This window comes from Sminthopsis crassicaudata, chromosome 2 (genome assembly GCF_048593235.1).
Source record: "Sminthopsis crassicaudata isolate SCR6 chromosome 2, ASM4859323v1, whole genome shotgun sequence".
NCBI lineage: Eukaryota > Metazoa > Chordata > Mammalia > Dasyuromorphia > Dasyuridae > Sminthopsis > Sminthopsis crassicaudata.
In genome coordinates, this window is record NC_133618.1 from 607101089 (window position 1) to 607129032 (window position 27944).

The following is a 27944-nucleotide window of genomic DNA, read 5'->3' on the forward strand; positions in this document are numbered from 1 at the left end:
AATGGAGAGAAGCTGGACTCATTCTCAAAAAGATCAGAGGTAAAACAAGGATGCCCATAATTATCACCACTATTATTCAACATCGTACTGAAAATGTTGGCTTTAGCAATAAAAAAAGAAAAAAGACATGAAAGGAATTAGAATAGGCAACAAGGAAATAAAACTACTTCTCCTTATAGATGATATGATGATATACTTAGAGAATCCGAGAAAATCATCTAAAAACCTACTTGAAACAATTCATAGCTTTAGCAAAGTTGCAGAATATAAAATAAACCCACACAAATTATCAGCATTTATATATATTACTGACAAAGCCCATCAACAAGAGAGAAAAATTCCATTTAAAATAGCTGTAGACAAAAAAATATGGGGTGATGCCAAATGATAGGAAAAACTCCCTGCACTATTAAATTGTCCAAGATGGGAAGGATACTGCTCTGCATGTCCACTGAGGGAAGGCAGCAGCGGGACCAGCTAGGTGACTTCTGTCTATCCCAAGTGACTTCCCTTGCACCAGAAGAATTTCACTTCCTGCCGTACCTGCTTCATATTCAGCCATGGATAAAAGGAGGAACAAGACCTTCCTTTGACCCCAGGCTTTCCATTTTTTGTGTATACATTCCTTGAAGAATCTAGAATCTGCCAGAGTGCTTTCTATCTGTACCAGACCCTTGAGAGTACAGGAAAAGGGAAGCTAACGGGGAGCAAGGATTTCCAACTTCTGTTAGACCATTTTCTGGCTACTCTCCAGTCTTTGGAGGGAAGAGAAGTAGTAAATGGTATCTCCAACATCTGTGTGTAGTTCTGAACCCCTGTACGTCACCACCCAAATCCCATTCCCCATCCTCCTCCACCCAATCCCTTATTCCCCTCAATCCTCTCATCCCAACATTGCAATTTAATGTCACTTACCTCTTCCACTGTGCCTTTTAGAACACCCAATCCATAAATAACAAACTTCTCTTTGTCTTAAAATCCTTTCCTTTCCCAATCTGTCTTCTATGATGATTCCACCTACTTGGCCACCATTTCTACTACAGGCTACACCATTGCTCACTGGTTGAAGATGGGGGGGGGGGGCGGATGGAGGGAGGGTTAGAAAAATGTGTGTTCCTAATTGCCATTTTCAGGTTTTCCCACTATCTCTATCACTTTCCCCCTTTGAGGTTCATGCATTTCATATTTACCGATCAAATAAAATCCTTGTAGTTGTTGGCTATGGATTTCCAGATTACTCCCCTTCTTTCCTCAATAAGTTTGGCTCACAATTTGTCTCTTTTTCCCAACAGTTGCCTTTCTACTTGAGAACTTCAACATACACATTGACTTTTCCTCAAATGCCTTAACCGCTCAGTTCTTCAACCTGCTTATTTATCATGACCTACTCTTCCACCACACCTCAACTCCACATCACAGATGTACCACTTCCACATTCAGTAAACCATATCTATTGGTTTCCCACCTATTTCTTTGACTTCCCTTATCAAGTCCTAGTTTTTATTCATACCATGACCTCTAATCCCTTGACTGAGGTACCTCCCAGGCCTTCTACTGAGCTAAGCCACTCTCTCCTCCTTCACCCTTGTCTCACATGAGACAACTTATTCCTTAACTAGGCTAATGCTTCTATCTGCACAAATGATTTCATTCACCCTGATAAGACCTCAGACCACACATGTGCAGAAGTGCTCTGAGCCTTTCATTTTCTGAGAGGTGTCCCCTAAGAAAGGTCGCTTAGGGCCAGGCAAGCTACTTTCCCTATGTCCCAAAGAATGCCCTTCCATCTGTGCCAGCACAAGGCATCTCTCCCTCTCTGCTATCAGCCCCAGTCTTCCAGTTGGAATGTAGATAACCTTCTTTGTACAAAAAGAGCAGCCTTCCTTTACTCAACAATGAACATTTTCACACCTAGTCATATCACAATGATTCTGAATTTCTGTAGATCATCATCCAAAGCATCCACTACCACCCAGTTCCTCATTCCCACTCCCCTCAATTGTCCACCCTCAAATATCACCCAGGCCTTCCACTGTATCTTTTGGAATACCTGTTCCATAGGCAACACATTTCCCTTCATCTTAAACCTATTCCTTTCTCACTTCTTTAATCTACTAGTTCTTACTGACACTTGACATTGTTCTGATTATCTTGTCCAGTATTAGCTGTACCTTTCTTTACTCATTCTCTTCAGTCAATGACCAACATGGAGGACTTGGGCTAGGCAATCCTACCAAAATTCCCTTATCAGCTCTCTATCACATTTTCCTCAGTCATTCTTCCAAACCTTTTTATCACTCTTCAAATCTCCCATGACTTCCTGTCCCCCTATTTTTTCACCTGACTCATATTTTACAGAAAAATATTTGAGGATATTCATGGTGAACTCCCTTTTCTCATCTCTTATCTCCTATCACTAAGATGTCTTTTGCCACTCTCTCCTCCTTCATTCTTGTCTTATTCCCTTTTTGTTGTTAAATCATTTTTTTTCAGTTGTGCCCGACTCTTCATGACCCCATTTAAGTTTTTCTTGGCAAAGATACTGAAGTGATTTGCCATTTCCTTTCCCATTTCATTTTAAATATGAGACAAACATTGTTAAATGACTTGTTCAGGGTCACATATTTGAACTCAGGAAGATGAATCTTCCCAATTCCAAGTCCACTTACCTAGCTGCTGAGGCTAATAACCCCTCTACTTTTACAAGTGATCCAATTTCACCCTTTCTCCTCCAAATTGCTCTATCATTTCCACTATTTCATTTATTTTCAATCTCTCCTTCTCTAGTGGTTCATTTCCTCTTGCCTACAAATATGCTCATCTTTCTTATCTTGAGAAGAAAACCCTCACTTAACCCTTGATCCACATTACTTTCCAATATCTCTTCTGACCTGGATCTAAGCCCCTCAAAAAGCCTTCTACAACAGTTACCTCCATTTTCTTTCCTCTCACTTTTTTCTTAACCCTTTATAATCTGTCTTCAGACTTCATCATTCCACTGACATTGTTCTCTCCCAAGTTACCCAGAATCTCTTTTTTGTAAAACCCGCTGGCTTCTTCTCAATCCTCATTCTTCTTAACCTTTTTGAAGCCTTTGACATCCTTGATCACCTTCTTCAACTTGATACTTTTCTCTTTAAGCTTTTGGGGTACCACTCTCTCCCAGTTTTCCTCTTTCCAGTCTGACAACTCCTCTGTCTCCTTTGCTGGATCCTCTTCCAAATCATGCCAGAGGTCTCCCTCTTCTCTTTTCCCTCTATACTATGTCACTTGATTTCATCAGCTTCCATGAGTTTAATTACCATTAATTATTAAATTAATACAAAATTAAAATTACCATTTTTATGTCCTATTTGTATCTTAGATCTACATTTCCTGCTCGAACTTCTCTTCTGATCTCCTTTCAGATCTGTCAAGTCCCTTTCAGACACTTTAAACTGGAAGTCCAATAGATACATTAAGCTCAACATGTCCAAAATTGAAATCATTATCCTTCCCCTAAAACCATCCTCTCCACCCTTTAACTTCCCTATTACTGTCACTCAAAACTTAGGCATCATTTTCAACCCCTCACTCTCTCTCTCCCCACAAATCTGTTTCAAAGAACTGTCAAATCCACTTGTGTAATATCTCTCCTCTGAGATTGCCGTCATTCTAGTGCAGGCCCTCAAGATTACTGAAATTAAGTCTTTCCTTCATCTTAGGATGATCCTGCCCTCGCTATCCTCATTTTAGCCAAGTGATTTTCCTAAAATTCAGGTTTGACCATGTCATCTCCCTTTCTCCCTCCCTCCCAATATATTCCAGTAGTTCTCTTTTGCCTCTAGGATCAAATATTAAATCCTTGATTGGATGTTCAAAGCCTGTCATAACCTACTCCCATTCTACTTTTCTAGTCTCTTTACACCCTATATACCACTCTGTTCTCTTTGATCCAATGATTCTCGCCATTTTTCTGTTCTGTGAACTTGGCTTCAGGTATTTCCTTTGGCTGTTCCCTATTCCTGGAATGCTCTCCCTGTTCATCTTCATCTTCTAACTTCTCTGGCTTCTTTAAGTCTCAATTAAAATCCATCTTCTACAGGAAGCTTTTCCCAACCTTTTTTAATTCTAGTACCTTCTCTCTTTTAATCATTTCCTATCTTTCCTGCACATAGCTTATTGGTACAGATTTGTTTGCTTCTTGTCTCCACCACTGGATTATGAGTTACCTGAGGGTAAAGAATGTCTTTTGTTCTTTTTAGATCTTCAATAGTTAGCACATGCTTGGCATATAGTAGGTATGTATATAAACTGACTGATTATTGACTAAAGAGAAAATAAATGTTTATTCATTGAAAAAAATAAAAGTCATATTGTATGTTTCGATGTCAATTTAAAACAATAAAACTTTATCATTTATATGGCAGGCATTATTCAGAATACAGAAGTCTATACATCATTGTTAAAAAACCAACATGACTTGGCTAATGTCTAACAAGTAAAAACTGACACATTCATTTCACTCATGAATTGGAGTTATGTATATAATTCATTAATGGATAAAGATTTATTCCCTTTAGTAGAGATCTAATGCTTCCTTTAGAAATATCACTCATTTAAAATATTGAAGGAAGCTACAGGAAATGCAAAGTGGGTAAAATGTTAATTAGTAGAACTTGAAGGTTATGATTTACTGCCTTGCAATAATAATCCTGGTGAAGGCTAGAGAGCTTATGCTGAGCTAATGATTAGAGCTGAAAACAGAAAGGTAAATATACTATTAAGTAGTAAATATATTGTTTATTTTTTCCTGCTAGACATTAGCCCAATGGTCTAAATAGGATTTTGATGTGACCCGACCTTAGAGCAAGTAGGTCATCATGTTCCCCGTGTGATCACTATGTCAAATGCTGACGTGATGAGGGCAGTGAGGAAGTAGGATGATGTTGATGACTGTATTAAGTTTAACTACTGACAAAACAAACATATTAGTCCAGTATTGTAGATTAATTTTGGTTTTTTAGCAAAGAATTTTGAATGCCTCTTCAACTTATATGAGTTTCAGTGTCCTGGCAGAGGAGATACTTGTTCAGAATTTAGCTGAATTGGGTATTGTACATAAATCTGTAAGTCAAGGCACTTAGGAGTCTCTGATAAATTTCTGAGATATTAATTCACTTACTTATAGGGAATTTCAGCTTAATTAAATCAACATCACCTTTTCTCATTTCCTAAAAATCCAGACCATCAAAATCTCAAGTGGGATCTTTCTGTAGCAAGGCTTTAATGAAATCTCTATCTATTCTATATTCTATATATATATATATTAATGAAAATTTCTATCCCACAGATCACGTACTTTTTCCTACTCTTTTCATTTCTCCTCAAACTTCTCATCTGAGAATTTTGTCTTTCATTTTGCTGAAAAAATGGAGGCCATTCACCAAGAGTTCGCTTTTCTCCCATCTTCATCTCACTTCACATAGATGCCTTATATTATCACCTCCTTTACTTCGGTCTCATGAGGAGTGACCCTTCCCATTGCCAAAGCAAACCCTTCTACACGGATATCCCATCTTTTCTTCCACCAAATTGTTTGTTCTATTATTCCTATTCTCTTACTAATTTTAAATCCTTCCTCATATACTGGCTGCTTCCCTACTGCCTACACATTTTAAAAACACTAACTGTATTCATCAGTCCTCACTGGCTATCATCCTATATGTCTCTAACTAAACTCTTAGAAAGCCATCTAAAAGAGGAAAAAGGATTAATAATAACAGCTAATATTTATATAGCACCTACCATTTATCACATTATACAAGAACTTTACAAATATTAGCTCACTTGATCCTCTTGGCAATCCTAGGAAGTAACTATTATCCCCATTTTTTACAGTTGAGGAAACTAAGGCAAACAGAGTTTAAGTGACCCACCCACAGCCTAAGAATTAGATCCACTGTATCATCTAGCTGCCTAATGGTATAAATTGTTAGGGAAGGTTCCACCAGTGTGAATGAATGAATGAATGCCAAAATATTCATTTGGTGAATAGCAAAGGACAAAGCAGAACATCTGACATAAGGAAGATAGCCAAACTTCAAATTTCATAGATGACTGCATACAAAGAGTTAACAGCAGAGGAATGATTTTCATGTATGCAGGAGAGGCATGCCATAAGTGTAAGTAGGAAAGAAAGCTCAGAAGATCAAGGAAAGAAACAATGAAAAGGTAGACTGGATCCTAAAAGGAAAGCAGAGTTCAGCTTCTGGGAAAGTAAATAAAGTCATAAACAAACAAGTATTGGATCTGAGCCTTGGAAGGAATCTCAGAGACTATTTAGTTCCAATCAAAACTGAAGAAGAGTTCCCCTCTATAATCCTAAACTGTAGTTTAGCAGGGGTCAAATGGGCCAGAATTCTCCAGCCCACAATTTTTATTGTTGTTCAGTCATTTTCTGTTATGACCAACATGTTTTGGGGTTTTCTTGGCAGAGATACTGTAGTGTGGTTCACCATTTCCTTCTCCAGCTTATTTTACAGATGAGGAAACAGGCAAACAGGGTTAAGGGACTTGTCCAGGGTCACACAGGTAATAAGTGTCTGAGATCAGATTCAAACTCATGATGATCAATCTTCTTCATTCCAAATCCAATGCTCTATCTACCCTGTCACCTAGCTACCATTTCAAGATTTTCTGATTTCCCTCAAATATTCCTTCTGCCTTATTTTAAGGTAGTGCTAGTTCCACGGTGTGCCAATATGCCTGGCCCATGACTGTCAACAATATACTTAACAAGTGATCATTAGGATTTTACAGTGAGGAGGAATCCAGTCTCCAAATAAGTTCTTCCTTACATTGAGAGGCAGTGTAGGGGAGAGGTCACTGGACTGGGCATTAGAAAGCCCTGGGCTCAAATTTTGTATCAGATATTTGTATCCCTGGGAAATCTGCTTAAATTCTTTGGACATCAGTTTCCTTAAAATAATAGGGTTGGACTTGGCCTTTAAAGTCCCTTCCAGTTTTCTCAATCTGTGATACTCTGATTAAAGCTAAATTTGCCCTTTGCAACTTCTTTCTGGTATTATTCTTATCCTGCCCTCTGAATCCAAGTAGGGCAGTGTCCCAAGAAAGCTGTTACTAACAAATGAAATTTGGCCTTTGATTCTAGGCCAGAGACTATTGGCTTGAGCTCTGTCCATTTTTATGATTACAATTCACATGCATAAATTTTGAGGGGCAACATAGTGTAGCTAAAGAACCAAGCTGACACATACAAGTTGGTTAAATTCTCAGGCAACTTGTTAAGACTAGAAGTTATAAAAACAGGTGGCTATCTGCATTGGAAGAGAGTTTGCTCATCCAAGATTTTCAATTATAATAGTTTTACATTTATATAGTGCTTGCCATGTGCCAGATACTATACTAGATGCTTTATTATTATATCATTTGATTCTCACAACAACACTGGGAGGTAGGTACAATATCCCTATTTTTTGCAGCTGAGGACACTAATCACACAGCTAATAAGCATCTGAGGCTGGATTTGAATTCAGAATATTCAAGTTCCATGAACTGTGTCAGTTAGTTGCCTAAATACCAATGAAATCACAAGTCCAGTCCAAAACAAAAATTTTAAACTTCCAAATATTAACTGTCAATAAAATATGCACGTTTAAAAATAATGTATGAAATTATAAATTCCAAACTATTTACTAAATGAATAGAATATATGTATGCATCACACACATGGACACACACACATACACACACACACACACCCTCTTAAAATAAACACTTCTTTGTTCCTCTTCTTTTGATTAAAATACGAATTTGAATCAGCCAAAATCCATTGAGATATCTAGGTATAGTGGATAATGTCAGATTATTATCAGATAGATTTATTGTAAAGATTTCTCTTTACAAAAATCTTTTTATTTTTAGATACATTGCTTTTGTTGTACAAAAATAACTGTTACTATATTCTAATACATCTATTTTGTCTCTAGTAATTTTTTCCATTCATTTAATAGGAAATTTGGTAACTTTTTGATTCTTAACTGAACAATTCCTAGTATGTGCATGTAATATTCCAGGTGCATTTCAGTTACTCTTATTTTTAAAAATTCAACCATTTATTTTGGAATCTCAGTTCTGTTGGCATTAGATTGGTAATTTTTTAAATTTCTTTTTTCTTTGACTGTGTAATTTTGAAATTTATCAATGACATGCCTGCCTGAAATTAATCTGAAGTTCTTTCTTAGTATCATAATTCCCTTGTTTTTTTTTTAATATTTCCAGGAAGTTTTCTTATACAATTTTCTAAAATATATTGGTCAAATTATTTTTCTTCAAAATTTTACAGAGCTTCAACGATCCTAAACTTCCTATTTCTTAATCTGTCTCCAAATTTGTACTTATATCTGTAATATTTTCCAGTCTTTCACCAGTTATTTTTGGGCATACTTTTCTGTCAAACGTATCTTTTACCAATCTACTTTCCAACATATTTTTTTCACTGCTTCTGCTGTAGATTTTCTATTTTTAGTGTTGATTTCTAAGTTCCTAAGGTTTATCATTGAAGCTGCACATTGTCCTTCTCTTTTCCCTCTCATCTTTTGGTTGTCTTTCATTCTTTTCTTTCCCTCATTGTGTATCCTAGCCAATTTATTGCACCATGAAGAATCTCTTGCTTTGGTTCTGATGGTAATTTTTAGCATGTCTCTCTTCTAGTGTTTTTACCTAATTTTTTTTTTCTTCTACCAAATGTTTCTTCTATTATATGTCTTCTACTAAATGTTTCTTCTATTATATTTTTGATAGCTTTTGGACTCTTCTTAATTTGAATACTTCTATTGCTATTTTTGAGGGGAATGAGGTGAAATTCCTTCCTATAATAGTCTAACATCTTTTAAAAAAAATTAGTTCTTTATTTCTGATGATTCTTCATAAAAAAATGTTTCTTGCATTCTTTTATTTTTCATGACCAGTACCATCTCTGGAATTCACACTCTTATATCTTAGGCCTGGATTATTTCAATAGCTTTTTAACTGTTTTCCCCATATCCAATCTCTCTTCTAGTTAATCCATTTTAAACACTGCTACCAGATTAATTTTCCAAAAAATTCACTGATCAAATCACCCCTCTTATTAAAAACATTTAATGACTCCAAACTCACCAATTTTTACTCCTAAATGAACCGGCCTACTCACCATTCCTTAGACACTTTATAAACCAATATTTTAGTTTTTTTTATTTTCCTTACCTGGTAATTGTATTGTCAGAATGAGCTAATCATATTTGCATTTATTACTTTTTATGATTCTGTGCCATTGTTCATGTTGCTACTGCTGCTGCTGTTGATACTACTACTACTACTACTACAACTATTACTACTACTGCTACTACACACAAACATCCTAGATATACATAGACCCTCTCTTGTCTACTTTTTGTTGAAATAAACATCCTATCTCTCTTTCAGAGTCAGGCCCAAATACACTACTCTGGTTCATGAAGCTTTTCCTAATTATCATAGTCAGAAACTATTTTTCTCTCCCTCAAATATCTATAGTGGTCAAATGATACTTTTTCATATATTGTACAGGTTTTTTTGCATCTTATCTTTTTTATTAATAGTTTTTATTTACAAGTTATATGCATGGGTAATTTTACAACATTGACAATTGCCAAACCTTTTGTTCTAATTTTTCCCCTCCTATGGCAGGTTGACCAAACATGTTAAATATGTTAAAGTATAAATTAAATACAATACATGTATACATGTCCAAACAGTTGTTTTGCTGTTCAAAAAGAATTGGACTTTGAAATAGTGTACAATTAGACTGTGAAGGAAATCCAAAATGCAGGAGGACAAAAATAGAGGGATTGGGAATTCTATATAGTGGTTCATAGTAATCTCCCAGAGTTCTTTTGCTGGGTGTAGCTGGTTCAGTTCATTACTGCTCTATTGGAACTGATTTGGTTCATCTCATTGTTGGAGAGGGCCATGTCCATCAGAATTGATCATCATACAGCATTGTTGTTGAAGTATACAACGATATCCTGGTCCTACTCATTTCACTCAGCATCAGATCATGTAAGTCTCTCCAGGCCTTTCTGAAATCATCCCGCTGATCATTTCTTACAGAACAATAACATTCCATAACATTAATATACTACAATTTATTCAGCCATTTTCCAATTGATGGGCATCCACTCAGTTCCCAGTTTCTGGCCACTACAAAGACGGCTGCCACAAACATTCTTGCAGGCACAGGTTCTTTTCCCTTCTTTAAGATCTCTTTGGGATATAAGCTCAGTAGTTAACACTGCTGGGTCAAAGGGCTACATCTTATCTTTTCAATGAAATTACAAAATTTAGAAGGCAGAGACTGTGTTTTATAGGTTTTTATATTCCCCCATAGCATTTAATACAATGCTTTGCATGGTTAGGTATTTAATGTAATTAAAAGATTTAAAAAAGCAAGAATTTGAATTAGCCAAGATTCACTGAAATAGCTAGGTGTATAGTGGAAACAGCAATGGATCTGGAATAAGGAAGATCTGTGTCCAAATTTGAATTCAGACACTTTTTAGCTGTGTGACCCTGGGAAAGTAATTTATTCCATTTGCCTCAGTTTCCTCAACTGTAAGATGAGGATAATATAATAGCATCTATCTCCCAGGGTTGTTGTGAAGACCAAATGAGATATTTAAGGGCTTAGCACAGTTCTTGGCACATAGTAGGTGCTTAAGAAGTATTTATTCTACTCTCCTCACCATTGATTATGGGATAATAAGAATCAGGCTTCTTATGTTACTTGTTCCATCATGTGCTATACAGTTTTATTGCACACAAATAGGTTGTTTAAAAAACTATTTTAAAAGAAAACACAATCAGTTTTATGATAGCAGCTATGACTGTTGGTAAGAATTATGGTAATAATACCTCTCTTTGTTTTAGCACTCCTCAAATCTCACTATAAATGTAGACATACATATACACAACATGCTATGGAACAGCAAAAACATTTTAAAAAAAATAAAAAAACAATTTTTTAAAAATATCACAATGGCCCTTGCAGTAACTGAAGGTACTCTGTGATGTTACAAGACCCATGATTGAAAGCCACTGAGATAATTGAGACCTAATTTTTAAATGAACATTTATTTTTTAATATGTTTAAAATACACAAAAATTAGCTCATGAAAATGAATGGTAATATCCACTTAGCTTTGATTATCTTGGTCTACTTTTTGGCTGAACTACTTCAATGGAAAGTTCAACATACATGGAAAAGCTAAATTAGAATTAACCAGTTTCATTCATTCTATGAAATATAGCCAAATATTTCGCAAAGTAGGAAACTGATCATGTGACATGTTTTAATGCAGGTGGAAAGGGTCGAAAATAACCTATTAACATGGTGATCCACAGCTTTCAAATGTAAGTTTTAATTCTGATATTGCTATGTTAACATAAATGCAGCTGACATTATCAATTTCCACTGAAAAGAACATAAGACCAATAAAATCAAATCTGTGGAATCATTCTGGAAATGTTAAATTAGAAAAAGTATATTTGGTAAACTTTTAAATGGGGAATAGTGTTTTAGTAGTAACATGCAATATAATTTTTTTTAAAAATGAATTTTCAAAATTTTCTAGTCAATAAGCGGGTCACATCACTTTATGCCAGGTATTTACTTTTTTTTTTTTTTTTTTTAAGTTTTCTTGGTTCATTTTTGTCTTTTGGGAGTGATGCCTCTGTATCTTTTAATTTAATTCTTTTCTCAAGTTTCACCACATTTATACACATATATACACAAGACACACAAACTCTTCAATAAGTATTTTAAAAATAAACTTTATCACCTTTTTTTTGAAATATCAAATTAAGCATTTAACCTATTATACTCTTTTAATATGGATGGTTCAGTATGTGTTTGCCTTTTGAAAAATGAAGATTTCAATTAATACATCATCCTTTAATGGGAGTCTTCTACCCAAGTAATCTATTTGAAAAAATGAATAACCAGTAAACTTGAATTCAATTTGGTCAAATTTAAATGATCAAATACTGTGGTTCCTCAAAATGAAATTATTAATTAAGATATTAAAGTTAATACTTAAAAAGCAAAAACTAAAAGGTTATTGACATTTAAAGGATGAATATAAACTAACAACATTTTTGCTCTGTTTTTTACTAGCTGAAGATGTAGGAAATACTACGAAAAGTGGTGACGACAAAAAGTCCAAAACCTGTGATATTTTGTAATGCAATTCAGTGGGACCAAGTCACAAAGATTTTCTGCTGATGGAGAAAAACTGAAAATGACTAAAGAGTTTCCATGGATAAAAAACAATAAAGCAAAAGAACCATCAAAACAGCAAAAGTACAAAGAATGAGTACAACCTTTTGGTTTCAATTCTTATTTTTTAAAGTTAAATCATGTATATCCACAAAAATTTTAATAAACTGTTAGAAATAAGTTTCCTTTTAATATCTGAAGCCAACTTCCAGAGTCAAAATCCTTCAAGTCAATAAAAATTGGAGTATAAGAAAGAAGAAACACAAGATGAAGAGAGTTTGCTACTCAAAATTTCCTCCATCTGGAAAAAAAAAATCATCTTTTTTTTTTCCTCCATATTTCTCACTTAATACTTTGTCTAGATTATATCACTTCCCAGAAGTTTATAATAAATTATAGTTTTGTGCCAATATCTTTGCCTGAACTTTTGTGACAATATCTTAAGCTAAAAAAGTTCACATCACCACCAAAAAAAAAATCACCTCTTGAGCATCATATATACATGCATTTATATAAAGCTTTTAATATTTCTGGAATTATTTGACATTTAAAAAGTATTATTTTGACAAATAAAACTGGGGAAACATTACTTTGAACATATGGTAAATTTTTGAGTCCACAGTAAGTTAAAACAAAAATAAACAGAAAAAAAAATCTACTTTAGAGTGAAACAGAAAAAAAAAAAGACAAGTATCAAAAGATTTCTAAATTAGGATAGATTAATCAATTCAAGACATTTGGAGGACTCTTTCTTTTATTTTTAGAAATATATGTAAATATATTCTACTCTGCACTAACTGTTTAATTTTAAACAACAAAATAAAGTTTATTGACAAATTCCATTTAATGTTCTTTAACATAGGAATCCTAAAAGACATGTATGACTGGATAGGAAAGTAGATCATGTATAGAGTAGGAAATAGATTCAATAAACTTGTATCTATAAAATATGTTTTAAAAAGTCTTCTTCAAACTAGGGAGATTATAGTGAATTTATCGAAAGACTTGGATGTAAAAAATGCACAGGATAAATAGGAGTGGCAAAATGTACTGGCGTAATAGGGTGTAGTCATACTAATGATATCATGACTTCCTTAAATTACTGAAGTATAAGAAACTAATAGTTTAAAATGTTTCTTTGCTCTACTCAATGGCACATCAATGAAATAAAATAAATATAAAGTAACAAAACTGATTTCTTTTTTTTTATGCAAACAAAGAATGTATATGTATTGTTTTCCTGTAAAGTATTCACTTGGAAGGTTTTTCAGAAATGCTTTCAAAGTCAGCTAATGGCAAACTCAATCTAGTTATAATTGTATCTCATTTTGATCCAAATTAATGTTGACTAGCTTGATTCACCACCCTATTCAAAGTTGTTTCCAGAAGTCAAATCACACTTATATCCTGAGCTGGAAGAGACTTTAAAGGTCTTCTAATCTAACTTCTTCATTTTATAAATAAAGAGAATAGAAAATGGTAAAGTGTCAGGCTTAAGATTAAACTTCCAATAAATTACCATCAGAAATCGAAATCAAGTAGTGTAAGCCTAGAGTTTTTTCTATAACACCATGCTGACTTTAATTTTCAAAATATAAAAGTTTGCTACCACTGGGGATATTCAGAAAATCATGTGGCATTCTCTGAAGGCATTTCCAAATCATACCTTTGCTAATGCTTTCAATAAATATGTTTAAATGTCCATTTTGAAATGGAATACTGAATTTGCAACAGTACTGTAAAGGTTTCCTGGTTTTATCCTCACTCTGTCTCAAAGGATTCAGATTATATATTTTGTAGCAAAAAATAGCAACAAATTCCAAAGTCTTCATAGAGTCACTGATAAATTGGCTTCTAGCAACTGGACTAAGTTTTAGTAAAACTGTGATAATAAAGAATTAACCTTTAAATCCATTACTTTGAAGAGGCCCCTTTAAATATATTTTCTTTATTATTTAAACATAACTTAAAATTTTCCTTGCCCTATCAACTACATATGTATAATCCTCTATTTCATTAAATGTCCATTTCCCCCTTATACAATTATATTTAGATTTTTTTTTTTCTTGGTAATAGACCTATATCCTTTGCTTCCTGGAATGTGATATTCCAAGCTCTCTTCTCCTTTATAATTGTGGCTGCTAAATCACATGCAATCCCAACTGGTTCCTTGGTTCTTAAATTTTCTTTCTGCCTACTTGAAGCATTTTTTTTTCCTTTGACCTGGAAACTCTGGATCTTGGCTATGCTATTCCTCAGAATTTTCATTTAGGTATGTCTTTCAGGAAGTGATCTGTGGTTTATTTCCATTTTTCCCTTTGGCTTTAAGAAATTTGAGTAGTTTTTGTTGTTGTTGTTTCAAAATTTCTTGAAATAGGATGGTTAGGATCGAGTTTTGGTCATGGCGTTCAGGTGGTCCAAATATTTTCTCTTTAATCTGTTGTTTTAGCTATGAGATCTTACATTTTATTTATTTTTTTGACTTCTTGACTTTGTTTTGATATTTCTTATCCAATGTAGTTATTGGCTTCTACTTGATATTCTGATTTTCAGGGAATTTGATATTTAGACAAGACTTCTGTACCTCTTGTACCAAGCTATTAATTCTCTTTCTAAGCAGAAAACTGGGGGGAAATTTGCAACCAGATCTCATTTCTCAAATATGTAGCAAACTGAGTCAATTTATAAAAATATAAGTTATTCCCCAATTGGTAAATGGTTAAAGGATATTAACTGGCAGTTTTCAGATGAAAAAAATTAAAGCCACCTAGAGTCATCTGAAAAAATTCTGTAAACTATAGATCAGAAAAAGGCAAATTAAAACAATACTGAAGTACCACTTCACGACTGTAAGAGTGGCTGTAAGGAAAATGTTGAATGTTGGAAAAGATGTGAAAAACCCAGGGTGCTTATGGACTTAATGAGTTGTGAAGTGAACCAATCATCTGGAAAATAATTTGGAACTATGCCGAAAGGGCTATAAAGCTGCATACTCTTTGATCCAGCAATACCACTGATAGGTCTATATTCTAAAGACATCCCCAAAAAGATGATCTACTAGTACAAAAATACCAATAGCAGCTTTTTTTTGGTGGTGGCTAAGAATTGGAAATCAAAGGGTTGCCCATCAATTGGGGAATGGCTAAACAAGCTATGGTATATGACTATATAATGGAATATTATTATGCTATAAGAAATGACAAGCAGAATTATTTCAGAAAACTTGGAAAGATTCGCATGAACTGATGCATAGTGAACAAAAGCTAGGGGAACATTGTACCTAGTAACAGCAATATTCTTTGATGAAGAATTGTGAATGACTTAGCTATTCTCAACAATACATTATCCAAGACAATACCAAGAACTAATGATGAAGCATTTTCTCAACCTCCAGAGAAAGAACTGCTATTGTTTGAAATAGACTGAAGCATGCTATTTTTCACTTTATTTTTTCTTTTATTCTAGTCTTTTTGTACAAAATGAATAACATGGAGATGTTTTATACATTTGTACATGTATAACCTATATCTGATTGCTTACTGTTTCAGAAATGGGGGGGAGAAAATGAAGGGGAAGAGAGAATTTGTAAGTCAAAACTTTAAATAAAAATGTTTTAAAAATTTTTGGGGAAAAGAGTATGTAAAAGAAAGAAATGTGAAATAAACCTGAAAAGATGGTGGCTGTAGTTCAAAAATAAATTCCTTTTCCAAATTTCTTTTCCAATTGTTTCTTAATTCTAGTTAAGTTTGTACTCAAGCTGTTTTCTTTGAGGCTTGTGCTGTAGATGTTTTGGAGTTTTCTGCATTTGGGTCTTGAATATCCCTACCCTCACAATAAGGTTTTATGGTAAGATTCTTTATTTGCCTATTCTTCCAGCCTACTTTCTGACTTTAGATTTGGTGTTAAGACTGGGCTATGTAGCACTTACGGAGAGGTTTGGTCTGTAATTTTTGGTATTTGTTTGTTTTTGCCAGGGTTGTGTTATTCCAGGACCTAAGGGACATGCTGGGAAATTGAAAGGTTTCAATGTTCCTAAGATACTCTGATTCAGGACAAAGTCTGCTACTTCCTTGGCCTGAGTTTTAATTCCTGAATAACAGTAGAAGGAAAGACTCAGGCCCATTAATTAGAAGTTCTGCTGGTTCAGAGTGGTAGAAATGCATGCTGGGATTCTTGCCCTAGTTATATCTCTGAAGGCTGGGTTAGATGCAAGCCTAATACCCTGCTGTATCCTATCGACTATATAGTATATACTATATATATATATCGACTAACTATATAGCTGATGCTCCTTTCTAAATATTTTCCTTTCTCAGCAAACCATCCAAATCCACCAAAGAATGGCCCCTCAGAGCAGGTATCTATGATCCAGAATTGCTTGTAGGTAACAAATGTGTTAATTGACACTGTCTCCATCTCAATCCTTTAATTTGGATCTGGGGGTACATGGATAATGGGTCTTGGATCTCTTCTTGCCATAGTATACAGCCTCTTTCTGAGTGCTGTAGTGTTCCTTGCATTTTGAGTTCTTTGACTGATCCATCCACTGCATCCATAGACTTGTCTTTCTTCCTGTGATGGACTCAAGGGCTGCCTTTTTTGGAATTTCCCTCTCAGGATTCAATTTGGTGTATTTTCTAGATCTATTCCAAGTAGTTTTGTGAATAGGAACTCAGCATTGCTTCTTTCTACTCTGCCACTTTGGCTCCACTTCCTTGTCCAATTAACATTAAATTTATTTCCAAATCTAAATATTTTTCATTTAAAAACTATACCTATGACACACAATTTACTAAAATCATCTTTTCCATTATGCTTTTCAATTAGCTACTATAGGAATTTTTTCTCTTTTTCAGTCTGAAGATATAAGGAATGAAAATAATCTTATGAAAATATTTTTATTGTATATATCCAACTATTTATAGCTTATTCCTGTTATTTACAAATCTGTCACATCCTTTCCATTTTCAAAAACCACATTTTTATCATTATATTTATCATTATGATCATTAATAATTTAAGTAGAGAATTCATTTAACACAACATAGACCACATGCTATAGTAATTAACCCAGGAATGGATTATTTACTTCTTCTGAATGGCATAGAACAAATTGCATAATCCATGTTATTCTTCTCCACAGTACCTTGATTTATTAAACAAATGTCTACAGTGACCATTAAAAATATTCTGTTACATATTTCATGGCTTAATATAATAACTAATCAACTCTATAAAATTATCTTTAAAAGTTAATGTTGCATCAATATAGGTTTCAATAAAACTATCTGAATTATTTGGTCACTTCTAACCTATTTCCCCATAACTATCCATAAATTATTTACTAACCTACTCTTTTTTTTTTTACAGGTTATCTATATTACTATATCCAAAAATGTGTCTGCATGTAATTTATTCAATTAAATTCTCTTAGTGTATACAAATGGTCTTGGAAAAGCACACAGACTCTTGGAGACCAAAACTATAGCTAATGTTTGAAATATATAACTGCAATAATTTTGTATATGGGATCCCAGTGTCCTGTGACTTTTATAAGTTAAATTCTATTGCAACAAATTCCACTTAGGACTAGTTTGGAAGACACAATGAGAATGTCAGGCAAGGAAAGGTAGGACAAAAGTGGGAGATTGCTAGACCTGTCCTCTGGCTGGACAGAAGTAGTTGCCTAAAAGAGGATGCCAAAATTATGAAGATATGGATCAAGAAAAATGAAACAAGGTGGGGTGTGGAGAAGACAAACTTGACTTACTTCCTAATTTTGCTTCAATAAAACTTTTATAATTTGGAGTAACTACAACAGGAGAAAACCAGTTTGAATATACATATATAATATTTTAGTAGTTGTAGTAGAACCATGTTGTACCAATAACATTCATCAATGGGATTTTGTGACAAAAACACTTGGTAAACACACCAGAATTATGTAACATGAGTTAATATTGTTTTGGTATAGATTCTGATTCTCCAAAATAAATTACTAAGTGAGGAGAACCATTCAAATTTCTTCGCCCCATCTCCAAGCTTGTAAAATTTTTTTGGGTTACATTTTATTGAAGTAAATAGTTTGGGAACTAAGTAGGAATGAAAAGAAGGACTAAAAGTAATTGCTTACCTCTCTTTTCCTCTTCCCCATAAACAGAATAAAATCAGCTTTTATAGAAAATGATCATTTCATGGAAAGAGAAATAAAAGGAAGTATTTTTGTAGTAGGATATTTTTGTAGGCAATAAACCAAACCAGCAAAAACACTTAGTATAGACCTTCCCCATAGTTTCATAATACAGAGACTCCTAATATAGTAAATTATAGATATGTGATTTCATTAGTATAGGGAAACCCTCTACTAATTCAGATTGCTATCTGCTGGTAACATGAGTCTTAAGAGATTTATGTAGGGGCACTGAGAGGTTAAATGATTTGTCCCTGTCAGAGGGCCAGTATGTGATGTGAACCCATATTTTTCTGCTAAAAAAAGAGGCCAACTCTCTAAGTACTCTAGGCCGTGAAACCACACCTCATGGTAATGATATTCCATAGAGAAGGACCTTACCTATAACATATTTAAAATTGCCTCACTTCTAGTAATTTAAACAAAGAATACGCTAACAGCAAGGAACAAAACATACCAAAATTGATTTTCTAAGGATAATCCTCTCTAAATTTAACAACAGGAGGGAAGGCCTACCTTGTCAATATCCCTTCATAACACCTACCTCCTACTTCTCTCTCTTCAACTCAAGTACAGGTACCACAGAGTGTAGAACCAGTGGGCTCCTCTGTTCCTTAGCAAAAGAAATTCCTCTCCGAAATGTATAAAAAATGATGGAGGTAAGAAGATCAGTATGCTTCTTATGGTTCTCTTCAATAAACTTCCAAACCTAATTATAAGATTTCTTCATTTGGATTTCCAAGTAACACAGAAGTAGCAATGAAATAAAAATTATTTTATATAGTCAAATATAAACTAAACTTGAGGAGGAAATTTTGGGAAAAAGTAAGAAAAGAAAGGTTGTTGTTGTTTTTTTCCCTTTCTACATATGAACAATATTTCTTTGTCAGCAAAGATGAATAAATCACATCTCATCTTGAAAATTGTCCAAATTTTACCAGTGATAAAACTGACTCTGTGGCCAAGTGAATTAAGCTTCTACAGAAATAATTGGCTCTACAAGTTATGCAGAACTGCACTTTGTAAGAATTCATGTGCTATATAAAGTACATTACTATCAGATGTAATCAGATGATTAGTTATTTCTAAAGAGAAACTACTCAAATTTTGACTTGGTAGAGAAAACATAAAAATCTAATTAAAAAAGGTTTAAGAAAGATTTTCACATTAAGAAATAAAAGCTCTATCCTTGATGTTTCACAGAAATAAATCTTGAAAATATTCATCAAACTCTTCTTCCCTGTTAAAAGAAAAAAAAAAAGATGAGAGATTTCCCTAGAAAAGTTTAAGATAATCTGATTTTTAATAATGGAATGTAAGACAAAGGTGACTGTTACTCTTTCTTTCCACATGGGAGAAGTTGTCCTACCAGTTTTAAATTACGTATTATTTATGCACTATTTAAGATATATTAGAGACATTAAGAAGTGGATGGATAGCTACTGCCAAAGTCTTTTTTAGCTTTAAGACTCTAGGGTTCTTCTACACAACTGTCTATTTTTTGTGACAGCTACTACTATACATAACCTCTGTAGCTAAGTGACAGAAGCTAGCATCATTCTCTTCTTTACCTCTTTGTGGCTACTGACAACTAATGTGGAATAATTCTGGTCTTTCTTAACCCGTTTCATCTCTACCATAAAACCCAGTCATTTCTGATGTTGCACCTTGCCATTGGTTGCTAAAGAAAGGATAGGATGATAAATTTCAGATCAGTCTTTTAATTTTGTTGCATTGCCTATCAATAGCAAAACTTACTGTGATTTTTCATCAGTTTCCTGCAGGGGTCCTTTCCACAATTCTGCTTCTGAAGTACCTTCTTCCTCCTCACAGTTTTCTAAGGAAATTAAAAATTTGAAAGTTATTTTTTAAAAAACCACACATTTTGAGCAACTAATAAGTTCATTATTTATGTCACCAACAAATTAAATTAACTTTGAATTAACTGAAACTTGACTTTTACATTGAAGCATCTTGCAAACTTAATTACACTAGCCAATAAATATCAAGTAGCTTTTTAAAAAACTGATTAAAACAACAGGTATGTACCAATTGGTTCTTCCAATGAAATTCTCATCAGAAAGATAAAAGATTTAATAGCTCATGAAATGGTTCTTCAAGTTTCACTGAGTTAAAGTAGCTTCATCTTATTACAATCATCTTACTAATGAACTCTGGGGGAAGGCAACTACCTGCCATGCACAAAAGATGCTTCCATTTTATAGTTATGGCTTTACTTTTATTACTTTATATATATAAAAGCTCTAAATGATTACTTCTTTAGGTTTCATGTTTAGAGCAGGATTAAGATTTAAATGACTTAATTGTCTTAGCTGTAATTAAAAATTCTAGCTCTAAAAGAAAATTACCATAGTTTATTATGATAATATATTTTCTAAATATATAAAACATATTTCCAAAAAAGTATTTTACAATTAATCTTAAATGTTCTTTTCTATGTTAAATAGTAATACAAAATGTTAAGTACTACATCACCTAGCATTAAAATTATGTCTATACAAGGAAATAGTTAGCAGATGACTTCCCGTTAATAGCAACCATTTATGTTTTTTTTTTAAAAAGGAAAGAAAAGAATCAATAAGAATTCTGATTTTTAATTAAAATGTTACTTAGTTTAGTACACTGTGAAAACAATGCAGTATTGATTTGTCATGGTGGCCCTAAATGTGTTGGACTCTGATCCCTGTATCAACATGAGTTTCTGAACTTTGGCCTAACTTAGTCTATTCTGGCACAGAATGCCAACAACAACAAAAAAGATAGAAAAAAAGAGCCTCTGAATATCCTGATGATATAAATGCAAAGAAAGCAGTGTAATAAAAGTTTGAGAATAAATAATCAACCTCAGGCTCAATATCAAACATTTAAATGGGAATTTGAGCTATATGAAAAGAAAGCATAAAATCCACTTGTTCCACTTCCACTAAAGTTCAATGCAATGAAGGAAACAAAGAAAAAGGTAATTATTTAAGAATTTGTTCTTTAGTCAAACAATCACTCTAAAGATATTCTGCTGATTCTAAGAAGGGTAAGAGTTAACTTTTGAAAACTTTTGAAAGCTCCCATGCCAAAAGTTCTAGAACCAACTTTCAATGGGTTAATTATAACCTGACTGATCCATCTCTCTACAAACTTTTCAAGCAACCTCTCTAAATGCAGACTCTGTATCAGTTTGTTTTAGGGGAGGAGAGGAATCGCACAATCTGAGTTAAAGAGGAAATTAAGCAGAAGTTAGTTTAGTTTAAGACAATTCCTTTACTGTGAAATGTTATAAACATAAGACATTGCTAAGTACCTTCAAAGAATCAAGTTAGCAAAAAAATATATTTACTCAAAAATGATAATGGCTTTAAGTAATCACAATAGTGCCTGCTGCTACTTGTTGAAGCTGAGAATAATGCTACTACAGAAACAATAGCTAGAGAATGTTTATTTCAAAGCAGTATTCATGTTCCAATTTCAAAACTGTTCAGTAATTACTGGTAAATATAAATATACAGACACTTAGCTGGCCAATTTCAGATATTATAATGAAGCCTAAATGAAAATGTTTTAATTCTAAGTGAAGAAATTATCAAAATATCCAGTTAATAATATATTAGCAAATAACAATGAATGAGTTCTAGGTCTGATCTCAGATAAATGGATGCATTTGAAATAATTCTGTGAGGATTTTGGGGGGTAAGCTAAGAAATTAAAATTATGTCATTTGACACAAAGAATGATGCAATCTGAGAATAGAAGTCCTCTTTGAGAGATCAAGTATTCCTTCCATGACCAAAGTATGGAATAGTGTTGCTCTCTGAACAGAATGAGGTGTCAGAAAAAAGAGTTAGAGACATGGAGAATAAGAATAGCTCATACACATCTATGCACAATGCACTTATATAGATATAATATTATCTGCTTCCTACAATAGCCCTATGATGCAGTTGCTATTATACTATCTCTATTTTATAAATAAGAAAACTAAAGGTTAAGTTTCAACTAAAATACTTTTTTTGTAACTTCCAGCCATTGTTCCAAATTCTGTTCTTGAAGACCAAGAAAAATAAATAGCACATGACTTCTATGATTTCATCAGTTTTAAATATTTCCTTCAACTACACATACTAAAATTCATCCAGGGAAATTTCACCAATATTGATGCAAAAATCTTAAATAAAATACTAGCAGGGAGAGGGTAGCAACATATGTATGCACATATACATATACATATATATATATATATACATACATATATATATAATGTATAAACACAAAGATTATTCATTATAATCAGATGGGATTTATATACCAGGAAAATTAAAATCATAATTGACAACAACAATAAAAACTATATGATTATATCAATACATGCATAAAAGGCTTTTGACAAAATACAATATCCATTTGTATTCAAAATATTAGAAAGCAAAGGAGTAAAGAAATACAGCTTTCCTTAATATGATAAAGAGTATTCCTATAAAATCAAGAGCAAGTATTATCTGTAATGAGAACCTTCTAATACTAAAAGCTTTTCCAATAAAATCACAGGTGAAACAAGGATATATTTTATCCTCCACTATTATTATCCCCACTTATTAGAAATGTTCACCATAGTAATAAGAAAAGAAAAAGAAAGTGAAGAATAAGAATAGGCCACAATGTGGTGATATATCTAGAGGACTCTAGGAAATTAACTAAAAACTAATTAGCAATTTTAGCAAATTTACAATATATAAAATAAACTCACACAAACCATCAGCATTTCTACATATTACCAACAAAACTCAGCAGGAAGAGAGGAAAGAGAAATTCTATTTAAAATAACTGCAGACAACCCTAATTCTGTCAAGACAAACTCAGGAACCATGTGAACATGATTACAAAACTGTTTTCACATAAATAAAGATATATCTAAACAACTGAAGAAATACTTGGAACTCTACCTGCCAAGACAAATGCAGGAACTATGTGAACACAATTACAAAACTGTTTTTACACAAATAACAACTGGAGAAATACTTGGAACTCTACCTGACAAGACAAACCCAGGAACTATGTGAACACAATTACAAAACTATTTCACACAAATAAAGATAGATCTAAACAAGTGGAAAAATATTAATTGCTCATAGGTTAGCCATGCCAACATAATAAAATAACAATTCTATTAAATTAATCTACTTAGCTTCTTACAAATCAAACAACTAAAGAATTATTTTATGGAGCTAGGAAAAACTAACAAAACTGATCCAGAAGAACAAAAGGTCAAGAATTATCAAAGGAATCAATTTTTTTAAATGTGAAGAAAAGTGCCTTAGCAGTACCAGATTTCAAATTATATTGCAAAGCAGTACCATTGAATTGGGCCAGCTAGGAAGTACCATAATACACAGAGTGTTGGATCTGAAGTTAGGAAGATTCATCTTCCTGAGTTCAAATCTGAAGTCAGATATACTTGCTGTGTGATGCTAGACAAGTTACTTACCCCTGTTTGCCTCAGTTTCTTTATCTATAAAATGATTTAGAGAAGGAAATGGTAAACTATTCCAGTATCTTTGCCAACAAAACCCCAAATGGGGTCAGGAAGAGTTAGACATGATTGAAACAAGTAAACAACAACAAATTCATCAAAATCTATCTAAAACCAAGAGCAAGCATTATCTGGAATGCTTGTATAGGATATTCAAGAACTACTACTTCTGGTGAAAAGGCCTGCCAACCCTTTTGAAGGCTGCTCATCCACCTTTAGTGTCTACTTGGCACTCAACTCTCACCTATTTCTCCAAGAAGCTGTAGTATATACACAGTGGCCACTCCCTGGCAAACTACCTTGGTAGATAGGTAAACTAGGTTGAAGGTAACCGATGGGCTGGTCAGTGAGTTGGGGGGTATCTACCCCAAATGTGAAGATATCCCCCAGCAGGATGGGCAGATGAGCACAGTTTGCTCCAATGGCCACAGAAGTGGCTAAAGCTGGCACTGTGGAATGTTTAGAGCTTTGCCAGCCTTCCTTTTGTCTTAACATTGTACTTTCAGGATTCTAGGAGAGAGAGTGAGGTTGACAACTCCTCATAACGCTGCCTCATTTAAATCTAATTCACCTGTCAAGATATCACTCCTGACGTCACTAGTCTTCTTAAAGAATGAAGGACAAACAATAATAATAAACCAGCCCCTTCCTAGTAAGTAAGGGGTGATACAAAGATGTCTGATCTGGTATTGGTCTTGGCTAAGAAATAGAGTAGTTAAGTGGTGGCATATATTAGATACACAAATACATAGAAGTAAATAATCATAGTAATCTAGTGTTTGATAAATTTAAAAATATAAGCTTTTGGGGAAAGAACTCATTATTCAGTAAAAAAAAAAAAAGATGGGAAAACTAGAAAGCAGATTGGCAGAAACTAAACATCATATACCATGAGAAGATCAAAATATATTTTAATGCATAAAGGGTAATAAAAAGAAGTAAATTAAGAGAGTAAGGGAAAGTTTACCTGTCAGGTTTATGGATAAAGGAAGAATTTATGATCAAACAAGAGACAGACAGGATCACAAGAGATTAAATGGATAATTTTGATTATAAAGGTTTTGAACAAACAAAATCAATATAGTCAAAATTAGGAAAAAAGTAGGAAACTGGGGGGGAAATAAAAAAAAAGTTTTCATTTCTCAAAAAAAAAATACATAGGGAACTGGACCTAATATATAAAAAAAATAAGAGCCATTCCCCAATTGATTAATGGTCAAATGATATAAACAGACAGTTTTCATAAAAAGAAATCAAAACCATTAGTAGTTATAATTACAGAAATTGAAATTAAATCAGCTCTGAGATACTATTTCATACTCATCAGATTAGCTGATATGACAGAAAAAGAAAATGACAAATGCTGAAGGGAATATAGAAAGATAGGGGCACTAATACACAATTGGTTAAGTTCCAAACTGGTTCAACCATTCTGGAGAACTATTTGGAACTGTGACCAAAAATTGTATAAAATTGTGCATAATCTTTGACTCAGAAATATTGCTAATAAGTGTGTATTTCAAAAATATCAAAAAAGTAAAAGAATTTATATGTTCAAAAGTATTTATAGCAACTCTATTTGTGATGGCAAAGAACTGAAAATTGGGTTATTTGGGAATGTGGCTGAAAAAATTATGTATATGATTATGATGAAATATTATAGTGCTATACAAAATAACAAAGGGTGATAGGTTCAGAAAGGCCTGGGAAGACATACATAAACTGATACAAGTGAAGTGAGCAGAATCAAGAGAACACTGTACATAGGATAGTAATATTGTAATGATGATCAACTGTGAAAGATGTAGCTACTCTGATTAATACAATATAAGGCATCCAAGACAACCCCAAAGAATTCATGATGAAAATGCTATCTAATCTCCAGATAAATTTTGGAGTATAACTTGAAGTATAATTTTTTCACTTTATTTTTCTTGCTTTTTATGGCAACCTGGTTTTAATATGGAAACATTTTGTGATTTTACATGCATAAGTGATACATTCATTTTTCACCTTCTCAATGGGCTTGGGAGGGGCAAAAGGGAAAGATTTTTTTATGTAAGGGCCCTTTAAATGGGCAGGCATAGCGCAACAGGAGATTGAGGCCCGGAAGTATTCTCTGTGGATATAGGACTGCCCTGTGGGTGGGATCCTGGCCATATTGAGATAGCTTCGTAATGGATGACGGCTCTCTCGCTGGTTGGCTGTGTGTGTGGCCTCGCTGTACTTTATAAGCCCACTGCAGACAGCAGTCGCTCTCTTTAACCTGGCTCCCTAGCCTGGGGTAGCCAAGCCAAGCTGATGGATAGCCGAGAGGTAAGGAGTTTGGTAGAGAACACGTGGGTGTTCAGACCAGGTGTTCACTAGGGAGCTGACAAGTCAGGGCATTATGTGAGTAGGTATAATAAAGGCTTTTAAAATTACATGTGGCTGTTCTTGAGCGTGCTATTGGTTATTAAACTATAGATTCAAGAGATCGTGGCCAGAGACCCTTAAAGGCCTCAGAGGAGGCGAGCCGGGTAGAGTTGACACTGCAAAGGTCAGTGGTCAAAGGTACTCTGTTGGGCCTAGGGCAGACTAGTAATTGTAACTGCCAGGAGGGCATGTTACATTTTTAAATTAAAAAAAAATGTTTAGAGAATTCAAAAATTAAGTAAATAATACATCTCTTTAAAAAGGAAATATGCTTTGCATTATTTCACATTAAAATGGGCATCATATTGCTTTGCCTTCTCAATGGGTAGGGAAGGGAACAGAAGAAGGGGAAAAGTTTGGAAATTAAAATAAAATAAAACATTAAAAAATGTTTAAATGTAAAAGAAAAAAGAAAAAAAAGATGGGGCTTTGCTTAAGAGAAAAGCTTAGGATCATTAAAAATTCAATGCAATTTCCAAAAGACTCTCCTCATTTAAGAGGACTCTGCAATGTTGCAGGGCTTGATACAATCACTAGAAAGTTATATTCCACAAACATACATCTAGAGGACTTCATTATCATTTGGGAAGTCACTCAATGTCCTTTATGCATTTAATAACAAACATATATGTCAGATTCCTCTCCCAATACTGTGCCTCACTTGATTTAATAATCAAAGGATTAGTGAACAAAATTAACTCTGCTTTATTATCTTTCAAGGAATATTGTGTATGATTATGACATATGCATAGGTAACATCTTGTTAAAAGTTTTTAAAGGCAGAATCCTGCTCTGAACAAATCAAATGTTTTCTTATGGTAAAAAAAGATAAAAGAGGATCTTATATTCTCTATGACTTTTAGTTAAGTGAGTGAATATAAAGATACAATAAATATAAAACTGCGTGGTACACTGGGTAGAGAACAAAGCCTAGATACAAAAAGATCTGAATTCAAATATAGTCTTAAATGCTTGCTAACTGCATGACCCATGGCAAGTCACTTAGTCTGTTTGCCTTAGTTTCTCATCTGCAAAATAGGATAATAATAGCACCAACTTGTAAAGTGCTTGGCACACAGTATTATATAAATGTTACTCTTGTTGTAGTTGCCTGTTATACAAAAAAAAAAAAAAAACTGTTTTCAACCATTAAACTATTTTTCTTTTGCTACGCTTAACATTTTTGCAATTTGAAAATTCTGGTGTCAGACAAAAATACTCAAATGGGATTTTTCTCTACTAAAAAAAAACATTCAATATGTCTGTGAAATTTCATTTTTCAAAGGAATTTCTTTAAGATACCACAGCATTATTATCATCATCATCATCCTTATTATCCTTTTTTTTTTCTACTGAATGAGACTCTATAATATAGTAAAGAAGGGTGACTGTGAAGTTCTGATGGCTCTCTCTCTCACCAGTTGCCAACCACTTGGCTTTACAAAATTCTTAACTTGCCCTCTCTTTTTTGCCCTATCTTACTTAGTTGATAACCATGTGCA

General features: G+C 33.5%; 2 protein-coding genes across 4 annotated transcripts in view; one reads left to right on the forward strand and one right to left on the reverse strand.

The window, feature by feature from the left end:
- Positions 1-12756, forward strand: part of PDE6C (phosphodiesterase 6C) — a 78368-nt gene extending 65612 nt beyond the window's left edge. Inside the window, exons 22-23 of one of the 2 annotated variants that reach the window (XM_074295905.1) lie at positions 11382-11433; positions 12197-12756. In XM_074295905.1, coding sequence (XP_074152006.1) covers positions 11382-11401 — 20 coding nt within the window. In that variant the 3' untranslated portion in view covers positions 11402-11433; positions 12197-12756. The remainder of the gene's footprint in view (positions 1-11381; positions 11434-12196) is intronic. The other variant, XM_074295904.1, reaches the window with a different exon arrangement.
- A 4421-nt stretch (positions 12757-17177) lies between these two features.
- Positions 17178-27944, reverse strand: part of LOC141558537 (protein FRA10AC1) — a 52880-nt gene continuing 42113 nt past the window's right edge. For both annotated transcript variants that reach the window (XM_074295906.1, XM_074295907.1), the window contains exons 13-14: positions 20247-20325; positions 17178-19728 (exon numbers count right to left, since the gene is read on the reverse strand). In XM_074295906.1, the coding sequence (XP_074152007.1) occupies positions 19686-19728; positions 20247-20325 (122 nt within the window). In that variant the 3' untranslated portion in view covers positions 17178-19685. The remainder of the gene's footprint in view (positions 19729-20246; positions 20326-27944) is intronic.